At 54.2% G+C, this 15,804-nt stretch overlaps 1 protein-coding gene across 1 annotated transcript; it reads right to left on the reverse strand.

The window, feature by feature from the left end:
• Nucleotides 1–254: 254 nt before the first annotated feature.
• Nucleotides 255–2,028, reverse strand: LOC141966238 (fas-binding factor 1 homolog). The gene is made up of 4 exons (XM_074918667.1): nt 1,783–2,028; nt 1,428–1,558; nt 957–1,059; nt 255–840 (listed from the first exon to the last, which is right to left on the reverse strand). Exons 1-4 carry the CDS (start codon nt 1,836–1,838, stop codon nt 255–257), a joined length of 876 nt encoding a protein of 291 aa, XP_074774768.1. The 5' UTR covers nt 1,839–2,028.
• Nucleotides 2,029–15,804: the final 13,776 nt, after the last annotated feature.

A 15,804-nucleotide genomic window follows, 5' to 3' on the forward strand; every position in this document is an offset into this window, starting at 1 on the left:
CTCCTCCTCCTCCTCCATCAACTAGGGAGGAGGCTGGGTCCCCTCAGCCACTTTCAGTGGCCTCTCGAGTGGCGCTCAGCCTCAGCCTAGGGCAGGAGGGGGTCTGCCAGCACACAGCGCTAGTGGCACGAGGGTTGGGGCAGCAGGAGGGAAGAGGGAGAGAGAAGGGACAGCACGAACTTAGGCCCACCCATTTCTCCGAGAGAGCAAGTCCCCAGCAGCGCCCTGAAACCCCACAGGCAGCACTGTGGAGCTCAGTGTGCCCCGGCACCGTGTCCCCACCACGCCACAACACGGGCATGGTGGCATCCTGCAGCCTGGCAGCCCCCTCCAGCAACGGCTGGGCAAAGCCCGGGCAGCGCTCGCATGGACAAGGGCGATGCTGCGGCTCTGGCCTTTTTGTGGCTGGTCGTTCTTGCAGGGCCGGGGGGGACCCTCTCTGCATTCTGCTGCCCAAACTCGACAACCACACAAAACGCACCTGGGGCGCTGGCATCTCCGGAGGGATCCCGCTGTGCTGCCTCCGACGGCTGAGCCTGCGCTTGGGCCTTTTTGCGGGATAAGGCAGCGCTCAGCCAGTCCTCCTCCTCCTCCACTGGGGCAGGTTTAGCAGCTGCCTCCTCTCCAGCCGGGAGCTGTCTGGCGGGGCCAGGCCGCCCAGCTGCTGCAGGACTGGCCTTCGGTGGAGATGACAGCTCCAAATCCAGAATGTCTTCGTCTTTCAAGCCCCGCCAGTCACCTCGATTCCTGCGGCCCTGCACGGGCCTCTGGCTGGCTAACGGGGGAGCTTTGGAGAGGGGCTCTGCTTTAACTTCACCGTTCTTCTCGGCTGAAAACCTGCTGTGAGGAGAAGCAGCTGCATCCCTGCCTGCGAGGGGACACCGGGGACCCTGCCCGCTCCGCTGCAGGGGCAGCGTGGCCGGTGCCTGGAGCTACAGACACAGAGAGCACAATACCTCACAGGCTGCCTTCTTGCCGGCTGGCCCTTGGCTGTGGAGGCCACTGAGGGCTGGTAAGCTCCAAACACATAATCCTCCTTGCGCCAACCCTCTTCCTTCTCTGTTCAGACAAGTGGCCTTGACTCAGCACCCAGAGGAGCAGCCGGCTGCAAAGGCTCCAGCCCTCCTCCTCCTCCTCCCGCCCTGCAATTCCCACTGATGTTGCTGCCTCCGGGAAAACACCGCTGGAAACCTCGTGCCCAGAAACCGGACAGCAAGGGGTCTCCTCAGCACGGCTGGGGAAAACTTTTGTTGGAACTCAGCCCACGGCCAAAGGCAGCCGAGTTACAGACCCTGTGCAAAGGCTGCCAAGCTGCCGCAAGGGCGCAAAGGGCATTTCCCCTGCAAGGGCAGTAGAAATCGAGCTCGCTCGCCCAAGCCAGTGCTGCCACCTCTGCAGCCCATCCCAGCATCCCTGGCTCTGCTCACCCGGCTGCTTCTGGTGGTACTTCTGTGTGACCTCCCGGCGCTCTCCCAGGCCGGGCTCTTCCAGGATTCTGGACGCGGAGCCTCGTCCCAGCAACTCGTCCAGCATGGCGCGGGCTGGCCGGACCTCCTCTCTGCTGGGGACACAGCGGCAGATGGGTTTCTCCCAGAGGCAGGGCTCTTCCTCCTCACACAGCCTTGCCAGCCTGCTCTGGCTCTTCTCTGCCACACAAGGCTGCTCCTGCCCCTTGCGCAGACCCACAGGCACAAGCTCAGCATCCCCCACCCACCATGGTGGCACCATCTCAAGACACAAGCCATCCCCTCCTTTATTCCCGCCCCCCTGCACTGCCCTTACTCTTTTGCCTTCTTGCCATCTCTTCCCGGGCTGCTGCCCAGTCCCATGGCATCCATCAGGTCGCTGATGTCCTCGTCAAAGGGGATCTCCTTCCTCCTCCACGTTGGGGCCGCGGTGCGCAGGGGCGTCTGGGCTGCGCGTGGCTCTGGGGGGGGTGAGGGAGAGAATCACACATGGTAAGAGGTTTGGAGCTAGGCTTGGGGGCTTGTCTCCCTTCTTTTTTTTCTTCTTTTTTTCCCCTCAGCAATGGGAGAACACATGCCCAGCTCCTCCTGGTGTGTCCCTCACCGGAAACCCCCCCGTGCCTCAATTCCTCTGCTGAGATCCTACTGCCCCTGAGAGAAGTGTCAGCAACACCCAGGCTGGTGCTTTGGGTGAGGGTCCTTCCTGCGGCGCTTCCTCCCAAGAGCACCCACCAGGGCTGGGCTGCAGCACGACGTGCCCCCCGGCTTTGCTCCAGCTCACCCAGGGCACCCGCAAGCTCTTCTCCCGCCATCCACCCGCTCCCCTGGCCCGGCTCCCCCCCAGCCATGCCAGACAGGGGTCACCTCTTCAGCCACACCCCGTGGTTCCCCCCGATACCCCACTGCTGACTTGGCTGGGCTGACACCAGGGGCAAGCCTGGCCCCCCTCAGGCCCAGCCCTCAGGGTACCCAGGCTCTCTCCCAAAAGTCGCGTTCACCTCTGCACCTTCCGCGTCCTCCGAAAGTAATCCGTCGAAGAAATAAATCCTCCACTACGTGGGACCTGCGACACAAGCCCGGGGGTCAGCAGCAGCACCTGTGAGCTCAGCCAGGGCGCGTTGGGGACAGCCAGCCCAGGTGGCGGCAGGCGGAGGGCACCGCACGGGCACACCGCGGCAGCCACGTCGGGTGACAGACAAGGAGATAAAAGAGTTCACTTCACCCAGCCAAAAAGGACTCCTCTTTATCAAGGAGCCTGCAGCTTCCCGTTCAGTCACCGGCCACAAGCAGCCCTTCAGCTGGCAGTTCTCACCCCACAGTGTCTCAGAGCCCCTGGGCAACCCCAAAGGTGCCGCTTCAGTGTCCGGGGCCGCCAGAGTGCCCCAAACAGGCACCTGGGCTTTAGGTGAGGCGAAGACCTGAACTAAGGGCAGGTACTCTGCCCCGGTCTGGGGAAAGCCCGCAGGAAAGGCCCGCAGGACCCCCACAAGCAAACCCCCTCGGCGGCAGAGGCAGGCGAGCGTCTCTCTGCTCAGCAAGGAGACGACGCCTCGGCTGCACCTCTCAGACAAGGCCCAGGAACCATCGCCGCGGCCAGGACCCCACCTGAGCCCGCTGCCCCCCCGCCTCTGGCCCCGAGTTCCCACCACAACAAAGCACCGACGGACACCGAAGGGAACGCGCCCCAGGCTACGAAGCGTGGAAACTGCTCTGGGGGTTCGCAGCCTACGGAGGAAGACAAACGCCCTCAGAGAGGGGCGCAGGTCCGGCTCCTCCTTCCCAGAACACGCCGCAGCCAGGGGCACGGGGCTCCAGAGCGCCCCACAAGCAAGAGCAAAGCCCCTCCCGACCCCGATGGCTGGGAAACGGCCCCTCAAACGCCCCGAGAGATCCCAACTCCGGCGGCAGCGGCGAGCACAGCCCCTCCCGCCCCCCGCGGGGTCCCTGCCGCCCCCGAACCGAGGGGCCGGCGCCACAAACCCGCATTCCCCGGGCCCGCCCCGGCACTCCCCGCACTCACCACCGCGGCGGCCCGGCCTTCCCCCGCTCTCCCGCCGCCTTCCCGGCTCCTGCCGCTCTCGCCTCCGCCGCTCCCTGCAGGGGCACAAGGGTCTCCTCAGCGCCCGGCCCGGCCCGGCCCGCGGCAGCCCCCGTCACCTCCGGCCCGCGCGATCTCCCGCTCCTGCCGGGGCCCCGCTCAGCGCGCCCGGCCGGCCCCGCGCCGCTCCGCCTCGCCCGCCCGCTCGGAACAAGGCTGCGGCGCTGCCCGGGAGCGCAGGAAGGAGCGAGTCCCGCCGCCGCCCCGGGGAGCCGCCGCCGCCGCCCCGCTCCGCCTCGCCTCGCCTCGCCGCGCGCCCAACGGCCCAACCGCCGCCGCTCCGCACGCGCCGCGCGGCCGCGCTGCCCTCCCGCGCGGCTCTTAAAGGGACAGGCACCCCCCGCGTGCTGAGGCGGGGGCAGCGCCGGGGGCAGCGCTGCGGCCCGGGGGCAGGACGGGGCTGGAGAAGCTCTCCCAGGGCCGCGTTCATCCAGCCCCCGCCTCGCCATCAGTCTCGCACCCGGTTTTTAAAAGAGGAAATGTCAATCACAGGTGAAGCCTTCAAAGCTTGGGAGTGCCCCAGGTAAGCTCTCCTGCTGGGCACTGCACCAAGAACGTACCGGATTGTTTAAAACCATCTGTAGGCAGCCGTTGTCTCAAATGCTCGGACTCGGGCCGTCCAGTATGTCCACAAGCTGCAGCCTCATTGCCCGCTCTGCCCAGCCCAGCAAGGGCTCGTAGCTAAAAAAATACACATTCATTCCCTTCAGATAAGTCATTCTGGTCCATGAACCGTGCAACCCGCTACAGCAGCCGTTGCTGTTACGTGCCTGCGATGTGAAAAGGCCCCACTTTTCACTACAACAGCCACACTCCTATCTCTAGCAGTTCTCCATCCTTACACGAAAACATTTCTCAAGATAATCGTTGCTGTAAAATCTGATCAGAAGGGAGCCCGTAGCAAGGGCGGAGATGGGTCTGTTACGCTGCAAAGCCCAAATGCTGAGAGGCTCGGGGAGTGCAGATGAATCTGCACATCTAGACTCTGGCCTTTTTTCTTTGCTCTTAAGAGCAGCACGCGTTAGATTTTTCTGGCTCAAGAAACAAGTGAACAAACCTTGCTCTGTTTAGACTTGTCTGTTCCTTGGAGCCTTTGAATGTCTGACAAGCTGCATGAATAGGGATGACAGAGGTTCGTGCAAGTGAAAATCACAAAGTGCCATGATACATCTAAAACTTAAACGTCTTTTCATAAATGACAATGAGAGTTGAATGAGGAGGACACTGCAGGTCTTTCAACCCAAGCAAGGAAATTCCAAAATTTCAGCAAGCACAAGAAAGAGTACTGCTTTTATTCCACGTGTCTGAAGTTTTTCAGAAAGCAACTGCTTCAGAAACACACCATATTTCACTCTGGCAAAGTGGCTATTTTTCCCACTCTGCAGAGATCACACAGGAATAATTTGTCTCCTCTAAGGGACAGAGGCTGGGCTGCTGGAGAACGGCTTGCAGAGAGCAAGGCCATGGGTCTCTGCAGAAGCCGATTGCAGCCATCGGAGGTAAACGAAGGAAAAAAAACAGGGTACAGTTATGCTAACAAAGGACTGTTATGTTAACAAAGAGAGAAACTAAGGTACATTATGACCTGTGTATGATAAAGGAACGGCCCTGGGAGAAAAATCAGGTTCAGAAGAGGGAAGATGTTGTGACATGTCTGAAATGCCACAAGGGGCTGGGGTATTATAATGTAGCCTGTTACATGTATCCAATAGATTCCTGAGCAGTATGCACGATTACTGTAGAGTGCTTATAGAAGGGGTGATTTCTCTCAATAAAGTAGAAGCTTGCTCTATCATTCACATTGAATCGGCTGCTTGCTTCCTCCGCCCGCCGCACTGGGCCAGACTCAAAGCAGGCTGCGGACATCTGGGTGCCAGCTTCTGGGTACTGGATTCCAGGGTGAAATCCAGACTCTTGGGGCTGGACATGAAGCTCCCTGTGCTGTGCAGAGGATCGTTAAGCACCTCAGGAGGATGGTTCACAAAGTCTGCTAAAAGAAAGGGGGATCTACTGAGCGTGAGCTGAGAACCAATGCTGAGCACTCAAGCCTGGAGTGTCAGTCCCAGAGCCTGTCACTGCCTTCGGAGAGCTTGAGCAGAGCTCAGCCCCTCTGACCGGCTCTGGCTGCCCCCAGCAGGACCAGCAGACAGGACACTGGAGACCCGAAATCAAACCTCTTCTTAGCCTGGGGATTTTGGGCTGATGTTCCTCACCTTCCCAGCAGAAGTGGAGACAGGTGTTAAGAGTCGGTGTCAGAAGCAGGGGTGGCAGAAGGAAACCTGGCTGCGGCTCGGGAGCTCCTGGGCTCAGCTGGTGGACACCTTGCTCCCAGGACGTGTGGGTTTTGGTCCTATTCCTGTAGAGAGACACTTCTTGTTGCACTCCCTGGGCTGAAAGACAGCTCAACCATTTCATCTAAACCCCAGGATCATGCAGGATCAGTCTCCTACCCACAGAGCCATTCCCTACGGCAGGTCACACACCAGTGCCACCTCTGCACTTGTGGAGGATCCTGCCAGCCCTCAGGAAAACCCAAAGCTGCATCTTCTGGGGCTGAGCAGTCCGAGCAAGACCAGCTCAGGTCTTGGGCTTGCTGCTCTGAACCCAGGTCACTGTGGTCCACCACAACTCAATTTGGGTGCCGGTGGCCTGGGAGCGAGGTTTTAGCTGCACACCCATGTTCAGAGCAATGGCTCCCTTTAACAGACACCTTTTCAAATGTGAAAAAAATATAAACTAAGTTAAGAAATGGTGTGGTGCAAATGCAGAGATCACTGGGTGAGAAGCTGTCAGACTTCAACCTGGTCCCATCCCGTCACTGCTGCAAGGCACCCGGAGCAGCGCAGGCACAGCCCAACAGGAGCTGGCCCATGGATGCAGCACCAGTAGGGATGGGGCTGCTGGGCCTTTCTAAAACCAGTCGGGTCTTACAGGGCACTGGAAATTACTCTAGTGAAGATGAAGGTCTAATTACAGAGCTTGTATGTAAATTTGCTAGTTTTTTTCTCAGAAATATATATTACCTGGAAAATGAGCACTCTAAGAAAGCCAGAGGCTGGTGTCACACCCTCTTCTGCACTGCAGCTCTGCATTATAGCGGCTATTTCAAAAGGTAGTAAAACCACCTGGAATAAAGCAGATTATATGTGCATCAAATTGCAACTAAGACAAATTATCACTGCAGCTGTTTTCTGACACAAGGAATTGTGCTTATTGCTGCATTCCTCCTAGGGTTCACCAGCTTCTGGTTTCAATTACTTTCCGCTTTCTTGAATATAAAAGGACTAGGCTGACCTCTTCCCTGCTGGATGTCTACGATGAAAGTTTTCATGAAGAGATCAGCAAAATACATCCATGATTTCTGGGGCCGAGGCTCGGAGCGTGTGTGCTGCAGGGAGCTGCAGGGAGCACACTGCACACATGCACAGTCTAGAGCAGGACGGGATCTTTTCAACAGGGGAAAACAGACCCCAAACCAAAATGAAGACCACAGACTCTGTGCCAATACCAGGCTGTGCCACACTGATCTCCCTGCAAAGCCCTTCTCTCCGATTTCTGGTTCTGATTCACGGACACAGGCTCTACAACTCAAACAGTTATACAGCAGGGATGTCTACTCCGGTGCCAGGGTGCAAGGGGATTTCTCCACAAAGCTTGCACAACCACTGCACATTTGACCAGAAACTGATCGAGTGTGGATATACATATTCATTGGATGACATAGCACAAATATCCATACGCATAAGTGAGGCTGGGTTAGTTCTAGAGCCTGGTGTCAGCAGTTTATGTTCTCCGCCTTGCCCATTGACTCCTGGGGGGCATCTCTGGGCCTGTTGGAGGAAGGCTCACAGTCTTCCTCACCTTGTACTTTTCCACCGAGCATGTGCAGATCCTCTCAGCCAATTTCTTGAACAACAAGAGTGGTTCCAGCTGGTTTACCACCTCTGTCTTATCTAAAAGCACCACTATATCAGTTTCTACTGCCCATGCATGACTATCCAGCCACTACAAAGACTAAACTAGTTAGAACCCATCTGCTTTCCAAGGACACGTTTCTTATTTTTGCCAAACACAGTAATTCTTGCTAAGTTTCCACAGAAAACTGCTGTTTTGATGAACACAGTAGCCCTTGGTAAGCCTCCACAGAACAGTCAGGGTAGGCAAGATTATTAAGCAATATTCAGAAATCACTGTGAGTTGCTGTGAGTTGCTGTAAGTAAATAAGCTGCAAAGCAGGTGATCACTTCCCTGCATCACTGAGGTGAAGACCACAAGGGTGCTATCACAGCGAGCCGCATTGCCTTGCAAGGCTCTCTAGCCCTGGTGTGGCCAGGAAGTTTTTATTGCTGCCCTTCATTCACATAAGGGCACCCATGGCTCGATATACCCCCCCAATTAAAGGTGGATTTACTGGTCGGTGTCTGTCTAGTTTTGCATAAAGAACTTGAGGAGAACAAGGAGGTTCTCTAAGCTGTAGCTGAGTGAGTCCCCCGGAACGCTGAAGGAACCTACTGTATTAAAGTAGCAATACACAGCTTAAAACACAGAATGAGCTGGTTCTTGCAGAGACAGGTGTCACCAGTCCTGCCCAGGCCTCCCCAGCACAGATCCTCATACTCCCAGGAACACGTACAACTGATGCAGAGCTGCTACAAGTCAGAAGCTAGATACTCCATGAGCAGCATAGCTTGCTTTAAAACAAATCAGTTTCTGTTTGAACCAAAGCAAACCTTTTGAATTCTCTTCTGGGGGGGAAATGGTTACCTTTTTGCTTTTCTTTTTAGGCCACAAAACCTAAGAGCAATCCAGTAAAACTAAGCTGCTTATCAGTTCACATCTAATAGCAAGGACTGTGGCCATTCCCCCCATAGCACGGCCCAGAATATCTGTTCCCTAAGTGCACCCTCGCTGCCCCAAGGCTGGGGAGCTCCTGAGCAGCCCCAGCACACACAGCCCCGGAGCCACAGCTCTGGCATCTTCCAGGATCAGGGACTGGAAAGCCTCGGCTGCAACTGGCAACCTCAGTGCATCATGGCAAGCTGTTCACAGCTCTGTTGGACTCCTCAGCAGTCTGCGTTTTGTTTGACCTGACTGAGGATACGTATACGAGTTTGCAGCTAGGTGGTAAAGAGCTCAACTCAGCGCTCAGCCGTCAGCTCCATCCTGTAGTTCACCAAAGAGCACGAGAGGGCCCCCCCCGCTTCATCCCACAGTCCTGGCCGTGGGCTGATGGGAGTGCAGCTTCCTAACGCAGGGTCAGTGCTTGGCCCACACAAGTCTGATGGAGTGAGAAAAGGCTCAGCAAATGGAGATACCTGCACACTGGAGAAAGGGAGGAAGAGCTACAGTATCGCAAACCACGCACAGCCTTGACCCAAGATCGAGACGAGGAAGACCTGCTTTCTTCCTCAAGCTGCTCATCGGTAACAAGCAGCAAAGATTAAGTGATTCCGGGTGGCTGCAGGAGGATGCTAAGTTTCAGCCAGCTTTCTGAAATGGCCAGGCATCTTTGCCTCTGCAGTTCAGTGCCACCAGCTGCCGTTTCCAAAGGCCTGCCACAACAACAGCCTCATGGTGCCACAGCCTGCAGTGCTGGCAAACAATGCTGCTCAGTCTGGCATTGCCAAAATGCAGCCAAGCAGGGCTGGCTGTGGCGTTTCTATCAGCACTAAGGCACCTGAACCTGGGGTGCTTCAGCAGCCTGTGTCTCCATCAGCTGAACCCCCACGTGAGCAGCACCACACTGCTCACCCCAGCAGAGGGGGGCAGGGAAAAACAATAGGGCCGAGAAGAACCCAGAGGGATGTAGGGTGTAGGGCAGCCACAGTGGAGGAGACACAAGTTGCATGGCCAGGTGTTTGCTCAGGTGGACCCCTCGGTCTTCCCTGCTCCCCACTGTTGCCCCCAAGTCTGTCCCTCCCTCGGCCTCACGCTGAAGGGAAATTGCTACATTTACTTTTAACGTTAGACATCAGTTGTGTTTTACTAGCTTTTACTTTTCATTTATAGTTTTTCCTAACTACCCTCTGTAGTCATTACCCGCTTGTAAGATGCTTTGAAACCTGTAACTCCTTGCCTAGGAAAGATAAGACAGACCTTGGACACTCTGAAAAACTCCCTGAGTACATCCCCAATCGCATAAACCTAAAAAACCAAGTGTCTAAGTTGAAGACGCCAGTGTCAAGATAAGTGACTGGAAGCTGGAACAAACAGGAGCTGAAGGACGCATGAAGTAACTCTACGACCAGATACGGACACAAGAAACCTGAAGTTCACCAAGGGACAGTGTGAGAAAGGCTGTGGGGACCCCTAAGGAGGGGAGAAGACCCTCACTCTATGGCTCTTCCCTGCCCTCTCTCAGTCATTGTAGCTTGCCCGGGTCAAGCTGGCTGGTTTGTGCTTTGGAGTGTCTTGGGAGTGCTCCTGAGGCCGTCTCTGTCTCAGAGAAGGTGCTGGTACAAACCTGTGCTGAGTGGAGCGTGGCCAGTGACTGCCCAGCCAGCAACACAGGAGCACCCCACAGCCAGCAAACTCCTTGTCAAGACTCATCAAGCCCTGGAAGCACAGGGGCCCAGCTGGCACCATCAGGAAGTCTTTGCTGAATATGAGTGGTCGGGGAAGACAACTGATGTCTGTGGATCTAGAGCCTACCAGGACACTGTACCTTGTTTCCAGACAGCAGAAATGTCTGTTTTCCCCACCTTGTGTGAGGTACTCCATCAGATGGGGAGTTTATTTGAAGGCAGCAGGTAAATCCAGTACTCCGGGAAATACCTGCACTGGAATTGTCCTGAGAGTCCCTCCAGGGCACAGCAGGCTGCTCTGGTTAGGGACAGTCATGAGCGATTAAAGACACTACCATCATTCAGACACACCACAGGACTGCAGGCACAGCCCTGTGTGAACACACACGCACGACCCAGGCAGTCCTCACCGCCCAAGCACAAGGCATGGCCTGGAGCAGGAGATCCACTCCAAAAGCCCCTGGCCCCATGCTGGGGCAAAGCTCAAGCCGAATACAAGGGAGGAGCAGAGCAGCTCCTGGTCAAAACAAGCTTCTTTGAAATGAACACTGAGGACAAGGCCCTGCCTGGGAGCCATGTCCTCTCTGCTGCACTCACCTGCTCTAGGCACAAGCAAGCTCGTCAGCTGCAGTGCATGTGGTTTCAGAGCTGGGGAGCAGATAAACTCTCATATCACAGGCCATTTGATCCAGGTCAATTCTCCTGAAGATCAAAACTGGATTTGGACTGAGCCCTTGTGGCTGTCATGGCAGGCACACGGAGTATTTTCACACTGGCAGTACACATGACAGTATGGAAAAATAAAACACGATTTGGATTTTGCCCTGATGACTGTGGACTGATGCCCAGTCTAGCTCCCACATCAGCCAAGATAAAGGCTTGCTTTCCTGACAGGTTTCTTTTTTAAGGGCAAAATAAAAAAATGTAACAAAGAGGGAAAAATCCCACAGAAACGTGTTTGGAGCACAATACTGGGCACATAAAAAAGAAGGTGACTGGGAACAGTCAGTGTTGATTTACTAACAGGTGAATCACATCTGACCATCCTGATTGTTTTCTATGATAAAATGACCAGATCCACGGGTGTGGGGAGAGCAGTGGATGCTGCTCAGCCTCAGCTCCCAAAACTGTCTGCCACAATATTCTTGCGTCCAAGCTAGGAGTTTATGGTCTGGATGGGTGGGCAACTAGATGGGTGAAGAACCTGGCTGGGCAGTAAGACTCAGAGGACAGTTGTTAGCGGGTCACATCCATGGGTCAGTCCTGGGAGTTTTCCTGTTTGACACCTTTATCAATGACCTGGCAGAGGCAACAACACACTCGCTTACGAAGTTTGAAGATGGCAGTGTAGGAAGGGGAGCAGCTGATACCCTCTAGGTCAGAGCTGCCATCCTGAGGGACCCAGACAGGCTGGAAGGATGGGCTGACAGGGACCTGAAGTTCAACAAGGACTAATGCAAAGTCCTGCAGCCAGTAAGGAAAATGCCCTTGCAAAAACACGTGCTGGGAGGTGACTGGCCAGGGAGCAGCCAGGAAGGAAGAATCTGAGGTCAAGACGGTCAGGGGTCTGGAGCCAGCCATCACACACAACATGGGCAGAGGCTGAGGGAAGAGGGCTTGTTCAGCCTGGGAAGGAGGCTGCAGAAGGAGCTAACAGCAGCCTTCCAATACCTATGAGGAGGTTATCAGGAAGGTGGAGTCAGGCTCTTCACCCTGCTGCACGGTGAAAGGAGTTAAAATGAGAAATCCAAGCTGGAGAGAAAGAAAAAGATTTGCTCTAGCGGAAAACATGTTTTCACCCATTTAAAGAGGTTGTGCAGCCTCCATCCTTAGAGGTTTTCAAGCCTTAGCTGTTTAAAACCTTGAGCAACCCAGTCTGCCCCTGCTCTGAGCAGCAAGTTGGAGGACACACCTCCAAAGTTCCTTCCCATCTGAGTTATTCCATGATCTGGGCTGCATACGCAACACCAGGCTTTGCACACATTTAAAGCCGCGATCTCTGCACCTCTTCAGTCCCTGGCTCTGCCCATGCTGGTGGCGAGAACATTCCTAAAGCAGCCAGCTTCACCCAGGTGGCTTAAGAATGACTTACTAGTTCAGCTCCTCCATGGGCTACTCACACAGCACACGCTGTGCTGCCTTCCTTGGGTAAACCAACAGAGCTGTTCCTCATTCCTCAAGACACTCTGTCACTAGTCCCCAGCCGGGGATGGCATCAGCTCTGCAGTCGGTATTAGAGGTGCCAGCCACTCTGAAGAGATGCTACTTTCTGCCTGGTATTTTACAGGACAAGTAGGCTGGAGCTGGGTGTGGTGGGGGCTCACACAGCAATGCTGTGGATTGGGCTCTGTGTATCGTCCATCTGCCCACAGGGTATCCAAGAGTCCCCGTTTGCCCGAGGTAACAGAAGTTCACCCTCACGGCACCAGACTCCACAAATTTCCCAAGTGAAACCCGTAGCCCAGTAAAGTTTCCACAGGGGAGACCCACTTAGGGAGCCAGGCACTCCTCGGCCCCGGCCCAGTGCTCAGCACAGCCACGGGCATGGAGCCCTGTAATAAAACTCCCCCGCCAGACCTGAGCTCCCTCTTTGTGGGCTGGGCACTGCACACTGGGCTACAGGGGGTTTGGGTACAAGGAGTACAGGCGGAGTTTGCTCTACTGACAAAGGGTCTCCAAGCCCTACCCCAGCGTATTCCCTTTCCCCCACTACATATCCACCCCCTGAACAGCTCTGCCTCCTCCTGGTGAGCATTCAGCACAGCCCTTGTTCCTCCTAAACATGCAGGGATCAGAGCTGTGCTCCTTGCTGTCACCAAGGCAGGGTGGTGAAAGCCTAAACAACAGGGGTTTTTTTAAGAAAACGAACAAAACGATACAATCCATTAAAAAAACCCCTCACTTCCAAAGAAAGTTTCCCTCCTGGAAAAGGCCAATGGAAAAGAGATGAGTAGGATCAATTTGGAGGCAGAAAAGCAGGACATCAGCTGCTCCCACTACTCAGAGGCAAGACACATGCTTGAATACTGTGACACGGTCCCCGCGCTGGTCCCTCCATCCAGTATCTTTCTGTGCCCTTCCCAGAGGCCCCCCATTCAGCCACAAGCTTCCTGTATCAGTGGCTCTGCCTTTCAGGACACAGAAAAACAAGTTAAAGGACATGACGCTTACGACAAAACATCTGGGAGAAGACAGAAATCTTACATTTGTCTCTGCAGCAGGAGTCAGCTGCAAATTTGCTTTAGGGAAATAAATGCAGATTGGGTGATCCTTGACAGGCTGCAGCCCACACGCTTTGTACTGAGTTTGCAAAGCCCTGGGACAGAGATTTGGCAGGCTTGCCTCATCCAAATTTCTACCGACTTCTACTTTGTTTTAACTCGGCTTAACTGTAATACCAGTATTTTCTTCTAAGCAGGTGGTTCTGGCTAATTTGGTGTATTTTTACTTACGATTACTTCATACAAGCCTAGTTTTACACAGACTGTACTCTGTGCAGAGTAAGGGATTTGTCACTAACATACTGATGCAATATAAAGAAATACAAGCCTGATGTGACAGCAGAAACCTTGACAAGCACAAACAAAGGAGGCTGTGTAGAGAAGTAAAGCCACAGGATGACGAGACAGGGCAGAGACTTGGCCCTGGAGACTCCACAGCTACAAACAACTCCTGGATAATCAAATAAAGAAATACAGATCTGAAGGTGTCACCTATGAAAACCAGTTTTGTCCAGAGACCGATGTATGTTAAAAGGTATGAGGGATGAAATGTGGAGTCAGACAATGGAAAAAAGGGGGCATCTGTGGTATGACTGACTTCATTAGAGCCAGTTTTTGTTGCCCAGACACGAGAGGTGAGTAGTAGGTGTTTAACAGCAGTTTACTGTTCTCCAGGAATCCCTCACGAACAGGAGTCGATTTTTCACTATTTCTTTCCTGCTGCCAGTAACAACTGACCAGAACCTACTGAAGATCACTGTGGCAAGGAACCCATCTGCCTAGGCCCTCTCATGACATTTTTGCACAAGCACCTCCTTTACATCAGTTAAACCCCCTCCCTTTAAACCACCTCCTGCCGCAGAGTGTGTACATGCCCCTGTAGAAGGCATACAGAAGCACAGAGCTTCCATTGCATGCAAAACACCACCAGCACAGGGATTCAGGGGAAGACTCAAGGAAACTGCCATGCTTTTTGCACATGCTCCCCTGTGAAAAAGGGAAGGGCAGCAAGAGACCCCACACACAAAGGGAGGCCTCAGTCCCGGGAGGATGCGCGCTGGCGCAGCACAATATGCAACGCTGCATTCTGTGACTGCTGCTGACACAGACCCTACCCAGGCCAGAACAGACAAGCCCCCAGGCCAAGCCCTCTTCCTTGCAGAGGCTACTGCAGACACCAATTTCGAACCTCTCCTCTGCTCAGTGGTCACTTAAGTAAAATGGGGTTTAAAGAAATACACTCTCCCTTAGGCCCATGATAAACCTGCTGCATTTTCAGCTTTGAAATACCAGCTCCTTCCCATTCCTCTTGGAAGACAGGAAATGGCTGAAAAACGTGTATTACGTCTTCTCAGTCCTGAAAGATTCAAATTACAGTATTAAAATTAAGCTTTTCTCCACAGGGTATCTTAAGCTCTTGGAAGTAACCAAGGGGAGCACAAATAGACTTCAAAGAGGCAAGTATCCTCACAGATCAGCCGCTCCATTTCTTAGTCACATTCCCACCAGGTCTTCTACACCAGGATTTGCAAGAAATACAGAACAGGGAGGAACAGACTCTCTAATACAGAAGAAGCAGCGAGACAGTCAGCACAACTCCCCCACAACCCCGCCCCCTAGGAAAAAATATTCAGATTATTTCTGGCTTTTTCAAAAAGGAAAAAAAGTATTTCCCCAATGCAAGTAAGGTAAAGAAGAACTTGGGGACTTACAGCACAAGAGATGGCTTTAGAAAAAGCTGGACGGGACTGCACTTCTAAACACTGTCCCCACTAGCAGTTCTCACTGCTCATTTCTGTTCATTACCAGTTAACATGCATTTGTCCACTACAGACTGACCCTAGCGAATGGCCAGAGTGTTGGGACGCTGACACTGATACAGAGGTGGTATTTCCATGTGGCTTATATCACAGGACTGGATAAATGTAATTTACCACCTTCTCTGTCCTAAGGCACTCTATTGCACAAGTCACCCTCAAACAACTGCATCAGAAGTTCCAAAAGAGGTGATGTCCTGGTTGGAACTCAGCCGGCAGCCAGACACCACGCAGCCTGTCCCTCGCCCAGGAAAACAGGGGAGGGACAAAAAGGAAAAACTTGTAGGTTGAAATAAAAACAGTTTAGTGATGGCAGCAAAACAGTAACAGGCAGTACCAACAGGTAATGCACAGTGTGATCGCTCACCCCCCACCAACCAACACCCAGCCCGACCTCGACCTCGGCAGCGATCCCGACAAAAGGACGATACACCCCCCCCACCACCCCCAACCAGAACCCGTCTCCTTCTGATCCCAAGAATAATGTCACAGCAGATGGACTACTCCAACAGCCAACCCGAGCCCAGCACTCTGGCTGTGCCCCCTCCCAGCTCAAGAAAATTAACTCCATCCCAGCCAAAACCAGGCCACCTGGTAGAGGTCACGATGAGAAAAGGGCACACACACTGATCTGGAGCAGGGAGGCTCAGAGAGTCCTGGCAAGATAAGTTTCCTAGA

The sequence above is a fragment of the Athene noctua genome, chromosome 14 (assembly GCF_965140245.1).
Source record: "Athene noctua chromosome 14, bAthNoc1.hap1.1, whole genome shotgun sequence".
NCBI lineage: Eukaryota > Metazoa > Chordata > Aves > Strigiformes > Strigidae > Athene > Athene noctua.